Source organism: Montipora capricornis, chromosome 11 (assembly GCF_036669925.1).
Source record: "Montipora capricornis isolate CH-2021 chromosome 11, ASM3666992v2, whole genome shotgun sequence".
Lineage (NCBI taxonomy): Eukaryota > Metazoa > Cnidaria > Anthozoa > Scleractinia > Acroporidae > Montipora > Montipora capricornis.
The window spans coordinates 27,791,173-27,806,985 of NC_090893.1; the positions used below are offsets into that span (position 1 = coordinate 27,791,173).

Genomic DNA, 15,813 nt, shown 5'->3' on the forward strand with positions numbered 1-15,813 from the left:
AATGGTTCAGAAAACTACAGGCACAAATGACATGTATTTAAAATAATGGAGCCTAATCCTAAACGCTGAAACCTCTGAAACCTCTGCATCCACGTGATGTGAAGGCCATGCTGGTGTACAAAACAATAGAAAATGGCCCCACAAGTCTTGCATTATAATAGAGTCAAATCCCCAAAAAGAAATTTTAATGCTTGTTCTGTAGACCAACATGTCCGCCTTGACGTCAGACTCCATACTTGTCCAAGACACCGACATAATGAGATTGTAATGAGATTCCTGGTACGTCACAATAGACATCATAAAGTGTCACAAAGTGTCCTGCACTTTATGTCTCGCAAAACTGTTATTACTTTTTTAAGAATTAAGGTTGGGGGACACTTTGTGATGTCTATTGTGAAGTGCTATGAATCTCATTATGTCGGTGTATTGGACAACCCTCGATGCAAACCATCAATACAGGTCCAATTAAATTAAGGGTGGAGAGAGCTGTGTGATATTAGAAATTCATCTTTTATAGGAAGAGAGTTTGACACTGAGAAACTTGAAGAGTCATTTTTAATCCACATCCACAGCGCTAAGTAGCTTAGAAAGTGTAAAACACGATTGGTTGCAACACACTCAAAGAAAATCAATGAACTTAAAAAAAAATATTTTAAGATGATGGCTTACAATGAATCATGGCAGCTGTAAATGAGTAAATTGTAAAACCAAGCTTTCAATTTGAATATATTTTTTGTCTTTCTCACTTTCGACTGATAAAGCCGGCTAAGAAGTCCATTTATTCAGCAGCGGAAAACAAAGAATAACGCCTGAAGCAAAACATTATTTTGTCCTTTTCTTATCAACTCAGTAGGAAATAAAATGTTGAGAATTACTCATAAAATATTCATGCCTTTCAATAATGTTTTTGGATTGTACTCACATGTACCTGACGCGTTGATTACATCTTCCTTTTCCCGATAGGTTTGTTACTCTTCGTGTGCGGCATAAATGAAATGAGCTCCAACGGGCACAATTTATTTTATAATTACAGCTACGTACGAAATCATTGAACTTAGTGGGGATTCTCCCTTAGACTTTTGTGTAGGCATAACTTGGCAAGTCATAAAAAAACTTTCTGAATAATTTATGAATACACGATAATGCAGTGTACGCAGTAAATTAAACGATAAGCTCGGGCTATCGGAAGGGAGTATTTAGAACGTTTAACTGAAGTTTCGCAGTCTCTTTTTCAGAGCAACTGTTATTGCCTTTGTTGACTCGGTACTCGCGCTAATTCGAGCGAAAGAAATCAACAGACCATGAAAAACGAACACGAATAAAAAAAACAAAGGATATTTGAACAAAGGATATTCAAAAACGTAAGTAATAAAATGTGCTGCTTAGTTCTACTCAGAAATTTTAATTTCCCATCAATTAAAGAGGGCATGCTTTCCGTAGATCGTATACTGCAACGATTTAAAACATGACATTTGAGGGAAGCAAACTTGCCGTTTTAAGGCAATTTTCGGCACAAGAAAAGTCAAACAGTCAATATTTAACAGTGTCTAACTTTGTCAAGGTTACACGTACTTGCCAACTGTTTACCGGTAATTTTATAAGCTGCAATTATTACTATCTAAAATCCAAGAAAAATGGTTAACGCTTGGTTTTTCCTTAGCCCAAGTTAATTACGAATGATGAAATTCGATCCAAGATATTTCAGCGGCAGGGAATTGACCTATTCATTATTTTTTAGGGGTTTTGTCAGACGAAAGTTGAACGCAAAAGACTGCAAGAGACAAAAGACCTCGCTCGCAGAACTCTGGCAATACGGCCACAATTGACAAAGTAAGCACTGTTTTCCTCTCTCTTCTTCTTTTTTTTCGGAAAACATCCAGAGATAGAACTTTTTTGTCTTGTCTTTTCACACGGACCAATAATAACTCTTGTCTCTTTTCCCGTTATCCGTAAATTTTCCTTTAGTTCATCATTTAACGATATTCCAGAATGTTCCAACCAGCTTTAGTGTTAGCGGGGATGACTCCGTTCCTCCTCGCGGCGATTTCATTGACTGATGAAACGTGCAAATATGGTGCTACCAATCAAAACCTCTGTCAAAAGACATGTAACTCTACCCATTGCGCGTGCACCATGGATGGATCTTCTACATTCAAGAGCTGCACACAAAAGTGCAATTTTCTCTCTTCTTGCCGCGATATGGTGTGTTCGGGTAAGCCCAGCTTTTTATCTACCAGTACTACTAATAACATAATTTTAAAACCCTTCTTCGTTAACCTAATGGGATAAATTTACGTTTTTTTCTCCAGGAGGGAATACTTGTTCCCAGCAGTGTTTTTTCGGTAGTTGTAACATGAAGTGTCTTTCGAGCATGTTCTGTTATCAGTCATGCGTGTGGAAAGCGAAATGTCAGCAAGTCACGTGTTCATCGTCCACCTGCAGTCAGGTCTGCGCAAATTGTACCATGGTATGTCCCAGAGGGGTGGAGAGCTGTCACCAGATGTGCTTAGGGGGAGAGTGCGATATGAGGTGTTTTGCGCGAAAATGTATAAGACAGTGTTTAGGAGGAAAATGCAACTCGATTGGTCACACAGAAGAGAGCAATGCATCACCCGTGCAGCCAAGCTTTTGGATCTGGATTCTGCTCATAGACGTTTTTACTTTATAACCCTGCAGGAAAAAAAACTTCTTGTCTAATCGAAGAGTAAGTTGGTCGCGTCGCACGTATAACAACAGAATTAATTATCGAAGGGTGCATGAGGCCTGACTGCAGAATACCCTGTCACTTATCTGCATGCCATTGACTTAATATCATTAACCTTTACTCACTCTCTCTCTCTCTCTCTCTCTCTCTCTCTCTCTCTACATTTATACTCTGCCACAGTTCTTAAAAGAACGCCGCCAAATGTTAACCACACTGGCAGGGTATTTTGCAGTTAATCCATTTGAACATCAGCCCTATCCATGGAACGTCCCGCACAAGGAAAGAGAAAAAAACCTTTGACAAGGGCGAGATTTTAACTCAAGACATCGTGAACCAATTTTTCGGCTCAAAGGATAACCATGATATCTTGCACCAAATTTGGGCATCAATCATTCAGAGCGTTAGCTCAAAATACCCGTGTGTTTGCTGATAGAAGTGAGATCGAAAAGGTGCTCCACGCTACCGTGTAAGCCAGGGCGTGCGCCGAAGCAATTTTCTCTTTCGTAAACAAGTGATGCCATTTGGACGAGACCTGGACGAGACAATTTTCACTGTTAAGTTTGTCGTCTGCAAATGAGGAAAAAGATACTTAATCTAGCATTAGATTAGCAGCGTATATCACTTAGAATTAAAAAAAAAAACTAAGAAAAAACCTTAGAAAAAATTAGAAAAAAAATAGAAAAATCAAACGATATCGAACTCGGATCAATGGAATAAGAGCGAATGCACTTAACTTCCACACTACCGAAACAGCGGCTCAATTGAACTTTTTAACTATTTAAATGAAGCTAACCGTAACAATTAATTGAAAGCTAACCGAATAAAAAAGGCTTGGTTACTAAGAATGGCATCGAACGTCAAAAGTTTGCATCGCTTGTTTACGAAAGGGAAACAAGACGCTTTTTTAAAGCATCTTGTTGCACGTTTAGCTGCATTGCATTGCGTCATTTCCTATATCGTGAAACATGGGCTTGAATCAGCAAACGAAATTAAACGAGTCACGCTGAAGCCCCAACGTAGAACCCATCATTTAGTTGCTCCACTGCACGTTATAAATTGCGATTTTCATCTAATTCTGTTAGACGTGAGGCTGTTTCAAGTCTCTCGCTATCTGAAATCTACTCCTTCGCGTTTGTGTTTATTTTTATTGTTGCAGTTGTTTTTCACAGAGGGAGGTCAAATGTATTGCTCGGAGGGGTGTAGTACATTGCTTTTAGCCAATGAAATCACCGCCTCCTAATTCTATTGTCCATTTGCTACACGGAAAACTAAATTCTTCCCAGAATATAACTCGGATACCTTTCAGGTATTCCGAGTAATAAGCTGCGGCTTCCTATCGAAGACACCAAGGGAACCGTGGACAGTATGTAGATCAGTTAGCGAGGAGACACAAATAATTTTTAATTATTTTTAAATGTGGTTTTGACCCATACACGTTAGAGAGAGTGGACTTTGCGAATAATGTGGCACTTTTTTCGAGTATGGAATATAAGGACGTCGTAAAATGTGTAAAATGTCAAACGTTGTGTTTTCTGTTTCTCTCGCTTATTTCACTGCGGTCAATACAATGACCAGAATATCACGAATGTTTGGACGCTGCAGTCAAAATTAGAGTGGTTTGCATGGTGGATTTTTAACTATGTTAAAAAGTCCGTAACTTGGTCTCTGTTCGACATAAAAGCATCAAACTTGGCTCAGATGGCCAATCTCCATGTTATCTTCCATGTAATGGCGTCAATTTATCGATTGCTTCAAATTTGAAACTCGCCCCAGTTCCCTGCGCAATTTCGAAATGGCCAATAGCTTGCTAACGCAGAGGTATTTCCGGCGGTCGTTTCTCTCCCCCGAAAATTATCCGAAGAGAGAAATGACCGTCGGAAATAAGTCTGCGTTCGCGGGCTATCCATAAAGGGGGATAAACGATAAAGCGAATGAACGCCGAAAAATCAAATGAACTATGAAATGCATGAACGAACGAACGAACGAATGATTAAATCAAATTCGTCACGCAATTTCTTTTTCGTAAACACGATGATTTAGCCGGTTTCAACTCGTCAATTTCCCAGCAATGAAAACTGAAAAGTTGACCGCAAATTTGCTATAATAACGTTTAGGAAGAAACAATATATTCAATTTTTGTTCTTGGTACATCTGACCTCTTTTTGAGGCGCTTAATTCTGGAAATTCTCGAGTTTGCAAATTTCTCTGAAACTCTGCATCGTAATGGCTAATGGTCGAGGTCTGATCTTTCAATTTATGAAATTCCGAGTAAAGACCCGATTTCAAGTTCAACGTTCATTCTGTCGCGAACCCAGTTTGTTGCAAATGGCTTATTGAATAAGAGTCGGCTATTGTTTTTTCAGCAAAGTGGTTTTTATTCAGAAATACTCTTCTACCTTTCTTCTGCAGAAAACCATCTTAAACACATACAAGCAATGGCCCCACTTACGACTGATATCGGCTAGTCCGGCCTTGTAGCCGTTGTAATGTCGTCACGCAAGGCATCTCCCCATTGTAACGGCAAATCATTTGGGCGGTGCCTCATATTATTATTGCGCATACGTTCTGCGCATCTCGAGATGCTCGTTTTTCCTATGGATGATGTTTATTAACACACGATATTGTTGCACAGTTCAATGCTATGCACTTTCTGTTTATGTATAAACCATACATAAAGCCTTTCTATTATAAATTCAAAACGGAATGTAATGTGACTAGTAAATACTAAATCAACAGCGCTACAGTTCTTTCTGTAACAACTTTTCTTATCTTATTTTCTTCTTTACCGCGAATTTTTCCATTTTTAAATCCCAGTAGCCAGAATTGTCGTACCCCAAAAATGCCCACAATTTGCGACCCCATTCCAGTAACTCTGTCGGGAACTCTGTTGAAAACCCAACCCCATTATAGTCAATCCAGTCGTGAGAATGCTACCCCATCCAGCGGCACACCCCCATTACTCCATTAATAGGAAGAACCCCCCCCCCCCTCCCCCCTCAAAAAAAAATTAAAGCAACACTGACAAACAAATCATAAGACTTGGCAATTTACCAGTTGGATATGCTCTTTTTTCAAACGTAATCCCTGTGACCGAGCGGTGCGGGATGACCAATCTTGCGGTTTGGAATAAACGTTTAGGATTTCGAGGTGAAAGAGAAAGTTTAATCGGTGAATGATATATACAACATCGCGTAACGGATAATCGTAGATGAGTCCAAAACACAAATGATGGCAAGAGGACAAGATCATCGATTTTCTGGTGACCTTTCAATTTGAAATACAACCGAATTCGGAAAACTTTGACTTGACACATTTGTGGCCGGAGCAACTATTCTCCCTCATTTCTGAAGAAAATATTTGGATAAATCTAAACAGTTGACGGGTAAGTCTTCAGGTTCTTTTCTGTGTGAGCGATAATTTCCTTTCTCAAAAGCACTGATATTGCAGTGACAAGTGACATCGTAAGGCGTATCCATCAATCCATTCAAAGAAATTTGTTTATCAGATACTTAAGAACTTCCAAAGCAAGACTTAAACCACAGTCTTCTTCTTATCTTGCGTGGAAACATCAAGCAGAAAGAGCTAAATTAAGACATCTTAATTCTCTAAAGCGCTCTGTCGAGATACGTGCATGTATTTTGATTTCTTAAAGAGCACCCGCATTGAATAAGACATCTTCAAATCAATGAAGACTTGCAATTAATGACATGATAACAGTTTCTTTACTGTACACGGCATTTGTGTGTGGACGAAGGTGGGAAGGAATGTAACTGAATTTGAAAAATTCGGGACTTGCGGCAACTATTGGACCAACAGCTGTTCCTGTAAAACATCATTGGCTTACCTTCTCGAAAAAACTTCATGCAAGAAAGAAATGTCTTACAAAATCTAAATGGCGTAATCAATAGACTTAGGACTCAAAAATGTGAAACGAAGCTATTGTCAGGGACAAGCCCAGTCCTGTACTCTTTCGATATCAACGGGAAAATCCTCGGAGAACGTTTGGGTGTTTTGTGAATCCAAATAGGCTTTTTTTGAGTTTCTTTCCGCACATTCGTGATGACCTTTTAACTTCACATGTCAACATCAGACGGCATTCTTTCCTTCAACAAACAAAAAACTTTTAATCAACAGCTGTGCCTTGACATCAGTGAACAATGAAAGGCAAACTTCCTTATTCGGGAACAAAATGAGCAAATGCATTTCATCAAGACGCCTGGCAATGCAATAGTGAGATCAAAATCAATATTTTCTCATGGTGTAGTTTTAATAAAATGCTCGGAAGAAAGTTCGTTACTTCGTTTGCAACGAAGAGAGCTTATGAGGCATTTCTCACGTGCTAGAAGGATTTAATCAATATAATCTCATTTTTCTGTCATCTTTGTTTTGATCCTCTGCCCAGCGATTACTTGTTTGAGATTTTTCAACGAAAACAGTTAACTCATTGCAGACATGCCAGCCCCATAAAAAACGAGCAAATCTGAAGAGCTTGAAAAAGAGGCTGAGTAAAACGTGGAGATTTGGACCCCAAAACAAAAGATTTCCAAAACATGGATAAAGTAACACATTTCAAATAGCGCTGGTAAACAGCACTAATTTAAGTATAAGCACCCATTTTGAACGGTTTGCTTTCAATAACTGTAAGTTAAGGTTAGGTTAGAGTTAGTCTGCGGTCTGCGGTCTGCAAGAGCCAGGCACCGGCAAAATCGTGAGATCCTCACCGTCTGTCGATTCCCAAAAGCGTGAAACTCACTGTCGAACGAAGAGAGTTGGTTGATCTGCGGTGATCAAGGTCCAATTTTTCCTTTCGTGAAAGTGACTGAAAGCAACGCATGTCTCCCGAAGTCGATCATCATCATCATTATCACCATCACCAAGCGCTTATCCCGTAAAGGGTCGCTTAGGGAAACTTTCCCTGCTGGCTGCCAGCTTTGTGTCTTCCGCCATGCTTATCTCGCCTAAAGCCAGGTTTCGGCCATATGATATGCAACGGTCTGTGACAAGATCGGTAGCTGTCTGAGTAGGTCGTACATGATGGTCCAAAATAGGCTATTTTTTATTCCATTCCGCCATCCCGCCGCAATGAGCATTTTCATTCCGATCCCGCTTGGTTGAAGCCACTTTGCTCCAGCTCAATGCCATATTTAACTGATCGACAATTATATCGCTTCCACATTACCAATAATGCCCTCTCATTAATCAATAATGTAATGACTTAACGTACTCAAAAGTTTAGTTAGACTGAAAAACGCCGCTTACAAAGGATTGAAATGGTTGGACATTATGTGATTGCATTTCTGTTTGCTGTTTATGTTGAAAAGATACACTTAAGTCAGCTCAGGTGAGAGGCAAAGTGCGCCGTAATGGAGTAATTTCTTTGCTGTGCCTTACCCAGCGCAACTGAAAGTAACTGTCAGCAACGACAGGTGCTGGCCATTTTCTAGAGACAGCTGATTTCCTGCTCCTGCAGCTGGCTCTACTTTAGAAAACTAATCGACTGTTAAAACGAACAGATCGGCGAAATCGGGATGTACACACCAATGAGAAAATCTACATCGAGTAATTTGCAGATTCCCTAAATTGCTTTCTTGTTCTATAAGATCTTCACCCAAACAACTTTCTTCTTCATTACTGGAGTCGAATTCGGACACTTCGTCTTCAACGGTATTCTTCTCAGGTTCGTCCCGGTTTGGCATGTCTCTTGTTGCACGTCTAGTAGTGCGGCATGCTACGTTCGGCTATAAACCGGTTCAGTTGTTCCTAAGTGTATCATGCAATATTAATAGAACCACATCGTTAATGTTAAAAAACGCCCCCAAATATTTGAGTTAATTTTCCTGTTAAAGTATAGTTTTTAAATTTGTTTTACATTTATTTGTACTTCTCACAAAAACAAAACACTAACGAGCAAAATAAAGGTCCTCTTAACTGATTCAACCTCGTTCCCAGGGCTTTTTTTTTCTCTCGGCGGTGAAAAGACCTGGGAACGAGGTTGTAACTGACTCTCACTCGGATTATGTTTCTGGTGGAAAAAACGGTTCTTATGAAAAATAATAATAATAATAATAATAATAATAATAATTATACATTTGGCTTTCTGCATTCGAGCTAAATTTCTCTGTCAAATTCACCATCTGTGCTCAGAAGCCTGCAAGGTAATAAAGTCACTCAGGTCCACCAACCGGGATATTTAACGAGGGCGGATTTCTCCGTACAGACATTCACTGCGCCCCACGTGTGATGGAAAACAATTAATTATGAACGGGAAATTAATTTCGTCACAGAAGCTAAGATTCCTTTACCGCCGGTGGCTTGCTTCTGTTTGTTCTCTGGTTAATCGTTTTCATTCCCATGACCGAAAGGTTCATTCTCTCAACTAGTACCATCGAGTTCTTCCTTGGGTAGTCACGAGAATTTTGTGTTATATCAAGATCACAACTGTTAAGCTGACGATTATCTTCATTCTCAATACCTGTCTGAGTCACATTTCAATGAAAGTGTGAGGAGAATTTACATACCGATCATTCCTGGGAGTCAAAGGGTTAAAAAAAAAAACGTCGCTTTATCATCACGTTGAATCCATGCCCGCAAAAAGATGCATTGTTACTATCACGCTTCTGACCGGCCGAGGTTTGCAGTCTAATTTTTTTCGCCTGCACACTGAGTGTCTCCATGAAATTGGTCTAAAATTCCAAAACTGTTTCTGGGCTAACAGACTCCAAACCATGATTAGCCGTCAATCATACAAAGTTCCCCTATTACATATCTTTCGATCAAATCTGTTTTATTTTCTTGTCATTTTTTCTCAGCCTATCAAAAGTTCAATTTGAAGACGATTTCGTAATTCATTATACTAATGGCATGACCTTAGCCCTATTGGATAAACGGTATTTAACTAATGTCAAATACAGTTGGACAATAACAACTCGTATTACACGGCAAGACCACGCAAAAGAATTATCGGAATACAATCAGGTACAAAGCTATTGTTCGATGTTTCCTCCGAACTGACTTCTCTAAGATAGTTGGGATTTCCATCGAGAACAAGACCTGGAGCTTCAAAACTCACTTTGAGAAGAGGTAAAGGTACCACTGAGGTCTTTTCAATCCATTTTTCGCTTGCTTTGCACAACTTTACGGCCGTGTCAAACGAGGACGACTCTGGACTAAAAATTTAAGAAGTGATAACCGGTCGGTAACATAAGAGCTATTGTCTTAAACAATTTGCACCACAACAATAAGAAAAATTCGACCGGACGCACTGCGGTCGCCTTTCTCTGACTCTTGTGAATAACGATAACTCAGTTAGCAGAGCCATGGGCAAAACGCAAAGTCTGGTTTAAAATTTATAAAGAATAAAAGTGCCCGAGACATACATATTGAAACATTTTGCGTGCCTGTATCACAACATCTTAGATTTCACACAGTATCAGTTGTAACATGAACTTATAACACGCAAAGATCAAGGGAGATGAGGGCTTTCACGGTTGTTCAGTTTTTTTTCGTCAGTGGGTCCAAAGAGACGCATTCTGTTGAGTGACTCGTTCTTTAAACGTTTAACAACAAACTGTTAGTATAATACTGACTCGATTGTTACTCCCAACGTATTTCTCAAGATACTTTTGATTTTTATTTGTTCAGTGTCAAAACGCGAGAGCTGTTGGTCCTTCCGCTCATTTCAAAATAGGTTATCATCTGGAGCCTTTCTTGCATGAAATTCTTAATCGCCGACATTTCCAAACGGCTCATCGCCAGGTATACATGTTAGTTACGCCATTGCTAAACAGTCAGGGAGGACGTCCATGGAACACGCAAAGGTTTAATGCATAAATTGACGGTTCCACTTAAAACCCGCCACATTTTTAACCGACGAGATACCTTCAGGGACTGTGTTGGCCTCATAAAGAAATCAAAATCATTTCAACTCTTTCTTGTATTCTTTTTTGAAAATAGCATCTTTTAGGGTTACAAAACCCTTGAGAAACGCTAAAATTGGTTTGTCCTATAAAGTAAATTTTAAAGTTTGACGAGTAGAGTGTTTTTGCGAGAGATCCTCTCTATTCTGCAATCTGTGTTGTTTTGCACAGTATCTTGTCTCTCTAGAATTCTTGAGGATCGCAAAATAACATTTGAGCTTTAATGTCGCTTTAGAGCCTGTCATTTTGCTGGGAAAGCTGTCATCAAGTTGGTAAACATAATTTCTTGTTGAAGGATCCCATTCAGCCACACCTCTGTTTTTCAGGAATTTCAAATTGAGCTGTTTGCGACAAAAAGAAAATACGATACCATTTTTAGAATATCTTCTTAAAATAATCCCATTTGAAAAAAGAAAACCTGTCATCTTTTAAACTTATCGTCCCACTAATCAAGTGGACAGCCTTGCCTACGGTATGACAATTTTTCGCATTGTTGTTGAATCTGTAGAATCAAGAAAAAAATATGACAAAAGGCACAATCGGCAAAATGTAACCCAAAGGCTGACTTGAGCGAAGAAGAGTTTCTTGACTCGTTTATAAAGCATCATTGTTTGGCGAATAAACAAAACAAATGAAGAATCAAAGTTTTAACCGATTAATACACATTATCCCTAAGACACGATTTAAGAACAAAACATTATTTTAATTTTGTCAGGGCAACCTGTTCTAAACCAAGGCGAGGGGGCTGCCTGGGTGGATTTTTACAGGGGGACATAAATCCCAAAGAACACTTTACTCGTCCCTCGTTATTAATTTTGCAGATTTAATCCTGAGGAGTCTCTTTTGCAAGCGGCAATATATGCATATATAATCGATGATCCAGATCTTTTTCTAGATCTTTCTTTCGTAATACCTACTGCACAGCCGGAGACCGTTCGCGGTTAGACTATCAAGGTACACTGCGTGATGAAAAAATGGAATTTCATCTAATGCGGTCTGTGTCTGCACATACGTGAGACAATGAGGATGCTTGGTGCGAAGGGGTACCGCAATAGGCGTGGTCACGGTTCAAAACGTAAGCAATGAAAATTTGACCATAAATGGGAGGATTCTTTGTGGAGAAGGATATCGATATTATGTAGTGTGCTGGTTTTTGATTCTCCTCTTAGGGGTGAATCAGCTGTAATCATGTGAAAGCATTTAGGAAGCCGACATTTTCTCACCCCGGCACCCACAAAACTGATGCATAGAAGCTCGAGCAGTTATATCATTGTTAACCTGAGTATGAATATTTTGGGCATGTTGCAGATGATGCTTATTGCGTTTATCCCAATCATCATTGTTTCCGCCATCCGCCCTGCTGCTTCCACATCGACACAAAAATGTAACTCGGTGATGTTAAATAGATGTGTGCAAAAGTGCAACACCGATTCATGTAAGTGTACGCGAAGTGACGGCAAACACGCCTTCACCAAGTGCAGCCAAGCTTGTGAAGGACCGAAGTGCAAGAAGCTCGTGTGTTCATCCGGGACATGCATTCAACGTTGCCATGGCTGCAAAATGGAATGCACCAAGGACGTTGAATATTGTGGCCAGCAGTGTTTGTCGGGAGAATGCTCTTTCAAGTGCAGCGCAAGGCGTTGTTTTCAGGAATGTGACGGTAAGAAATGCGATCACTTACCCTCTGAAAAGGAAGAGCCTTTCATACCACGATTGTACCTGGTTATCTTAGCTGGATTTTTTGCCACAACGACGATTTTAACTTGCCTGGCGTTGGTCATGTCCTGTAGTCACGTGCGGTGCTGGAAAAGAAGAACAAATAGAAGAACACGACCTGTTGTTATCGTTCACCGTGAAATAGAACGCAGTATCAGAACTCTTCCACTGAGATCTGAATTCGTATAGAAGAAGAAGCTAGGGCATTCGTTGGACCACAGCATACCTACGCGACCATCAAAGGATTCCTACATACATCATTGACCAGAATCCCATAATCAAAACGTGTTGATCTCTCTTATTGGGTCTTCGTCAGTCCGTTTACTGTGTTATCTAAATTTAGAATAAGGTTCCCGCCAAATCATGGCCAATCAGTATGGGCCTGATGACTTTAACGCCTCTGATTGGTCTGCAACCGAGTAGTCGCATGAGAGAATGCTTGTGCTTAATGCAAACTCATGGATGGTGCAAAGAACACAATAAGCAACATTTGTTTCCATCAATCAGAAGTGAAACCAAAACCAATCGTGGCTCGCGCGTGCAGATTTTCGCCACGCTTTGTGTCGGCTACGTGTAATTACTTCGAATTTTGATTGGTTTACTGAATTGTCTCCGTCTTTTTGGATTGGCCAAAGTAATTACTTTTGTTTTGGTTTTACGAGACTCATTTGAAAACCGCTCTACCATGCTTGAAACAGGTATTTTGAGAATTAGACTAGAAAGGCGTGGTGACCACTGTTTTGGAAAGAGAACGTTTTCGCAGATTCCAGGATATTCAAAAAAGGACTACATTCATGTTAAGAAGAAAGAACTAGCGCCATTTAATAGGGGACAAAACGTTTATTTAAAGTGAGGAAAATTTCTTGTCGGCTCATTGCCCTCCCCTAAGTACTATACTGAGCAAGGTTTTATAGTGTCCTATTTTGAGGGTGTAAATTTCCCTTTGGAAAGTGCAAGAAAAAGTTTGTTTGATCCCTGAGTGTGGTTTTGAAATAATTTACGTTAGCGATTACCTCTTTCTTATATCAGTCATACAAATGTTTCTCCATAAATTAATGTTCACGTTTAAATTGGAACTAGAGGCGACAAAAAAGTGATGCTGTCCCTTCTTTTTTGCGAATATCGTATACATTAGTCCAAGCCACAACAACAAGACCATCGTGCTCCTTGCGAACAGCGAACAGAGATCTTGAACAATTGTTTTAAGTTAAGGGCAACAGAAAATCGGTCTAATCCGAAAGACTTTAAAGTCATTCAAGGATTAAAAGCAAATATACCACGCTCAATTTCTCACGAGAGTATTTATTTAAAATCAAAGTTCAATCAAGCAGTAGTGGACGTTGGCAGTATATGTCGGAGATGGGGTCAGTTCTAAGTGCGGAGTTTGATCTCGCCATATCGCTGAAGGATGAACTCGGTTTGTTGTTAATTAGTTGAACATTGTTTACAGAAAACGCGGTATGTACCATATACGGCCAGCTTGGCAATAGATAATCATAAATAACAAGAAAATCCGTTACATAAACAAAGTTTCCTTTCAAAAAAACAAGGATAGAAATAACTGAAAAACGCGATGAAGACATCAACATGCTGGACATGCAACAGTATCAAAGTCTAATATAATACGCTTATGATTAGAGGTAATGGTTAGGAAATCAAATGTGACAGGGATCGACTTACCACCTTAAACTTAACTCCTCTCTATGTAAGAGGTGAAGGATCGAATCAGACGAAAATCGAGGCGGGGCTTCGAAAAGGCGGTAAGAGGGGTCGAGGATTAATTAGGCATTTTGGCATAAAGTAAATACCCTGTCGAAGAAAAAAGTCATCCAGAAGCGAACAGTAATTCATTCGTGGGAATTGGTTTTTGTATGCTACAGATTAGCTTAAATTGCAGTTTCAGCCTATGAAAACGAATCAATACCAATACCAGAGTTTGCCACCCTGATTTGCTTCTGATAGCGTGCGACAGTGAGCACATTTCATTGAGGATGGGTTGGGGGGGGGGGGGGGGTTGGCAACGTCTCAATCCAATCTAAACTCCACGCGCGCCATCCATGCCTCCACACAGTAGCCCCAAGCGTGCACCTCTCCCCCTAGCCTGCGAGCAGGCTCTCTCTCCTCAGTGGGAGAGAAGGAGAGCCTGCACGCATCCCTTTGAATTTTGAATGCCGCCTCCTGATGTCACGCTGAGAGAGCTGTCAAAAATTAGCCAATCAGCGCGCACCCGAAGTAAACATTGAAAAAAGAACAGAAAACAGAAAGCCACCCGTTGTGTATTTCAATTTGCTCGAGGCAGAAACTCAAAAAAAAACTGTAAAGGAAGGAAGACTTCGCCAGAAAAGCCTAAAACAACTATTGCTGATGCTGTAAAGCGTAGCTGAATATTCATTACGGTAATTCGTCGAAGTCCCTTCCGCGGAAAAAATGTTTCGTTCGTTAGGGAAAAATTAAGCACACAAACTTCAAACGACGGGAATCGTAATAGAGAAATTCGTTTTCCCTGACCGCATCTCCTCTGTGTGAGAATCGTCGACCACAACTGCTGCCAAATTTCGGTAAAGCGAAGCGGGGTTATCTTTTTTAATTTATTTTAATGAATCAAGACATTACATACATTACAATATTCTAATATCTACACCAATTTATTTCAAAGGTTTATTGAGTATTTGCGGAGTTACGAGGAGATCGAGCAATCATTTGTGGAGTCGCCTTTTCGGCTTAACCAAATACTTGCTAAAATCGTGTAGAGTTCCTCTATCGTTCTCTATCGTTAAATCAGCAACAGAGGCAGCCGAAAGGCCCATTTTTGTCCAAATGTGATCAGCGATAATGCTTTGTCGAGGACAGGAAACTACCACGGTGACATGAAGTCGCCCTCGTTGTATTTTGGCCGCTACGAAAAACAGTTGGGAAATAAGCCTTTTTCCCAATCCTGTGGATAACAGAGGTAGAAATTCCTTCCTTCCAGTAAAGAAGCCATTGCATCGCGTCGCCCGACCTTTAATTATGTAAAGTTATGGTAAATTGCAACATTCTACAATTTTCTCAGACGCATTTCTGACCACCTCATCTCTGCGAAGCGAAGAGGCTTTCTTATTGTCGGAGCTTGTCACTGGTGACGTCACGATGTTATTTCATTTCAGCCAATCAGTATTTTGCGTCCAAAAGTTGGACGCGACATTCAGAATACAAAGCCTTGCGGGCAGGCTCTCATTCTACCCCCAACCCCAGTCCCTCGGAGGGCCTGCTCGCAGGCTACTCTCCCCCTTCTTTTAAAACTTATCACACGCCTTCTGGAGCTCGAGGTCTTAACCCTGGTGTATGTTTTTTTTAATCACACTACATAAGATGACCGGCGGAAAAAAGCACGTTTCGCTAGATAATATGTCAAAGGGGGCACCGTATAAGTTGACGATATCGCCTATAGCCGAATCACTTTTGCCAAGGTTGTGAAACAATTGTGGCTTCGTGCCA

The 15,813-nt window shown here is 40.2% G+C and overlaps 1 protein-coding gene across 3 annotated transcripts; it reads left to right on the forward strand.

The window, feature by feature from the left end:
- The first annotated feature begins 1,188 nt into the window (after positions 1-1,188).
- On the forward strand, positions 1,189-4,349 carry LOC138024008 (keratin-associated protein 9-1-like). Of its 3 annotated transcripts, none has more exons than XM_068871098.1 (4): positions 1,189-1,361; positions 1,739-1,830; positions 1,966-2,212; positions 2,310-4,349. In XM_068871098.1, the coding sequence occupies exons 3-4, from the start codon at positions 1,990-1,992 to the stop codon at positions 2,666-2,668; spliced, it is 582 nt and encodes a 193-aa protein (XP_068727199.1). In that variant the 5' UTR covers positions 1,189-1,361; positions 1,739-1,830; positions 1,966-1,989; the 3' UTR covers positions 2,669-4,349. The 3 variants fall into 3 exon arrangements, with proteins under 3 accessions (XP_068727199.1, XP_068727200.1, XP_068727201.1); XM_068871099.1 differs by having other exon boundaries at positions 1,989-2,212; XM_068871100.1 differs by lacking the exon at positions 1,739-1,830.
- Positions 4,350-15,813: the final 11,464 nt, after the last annotated feature.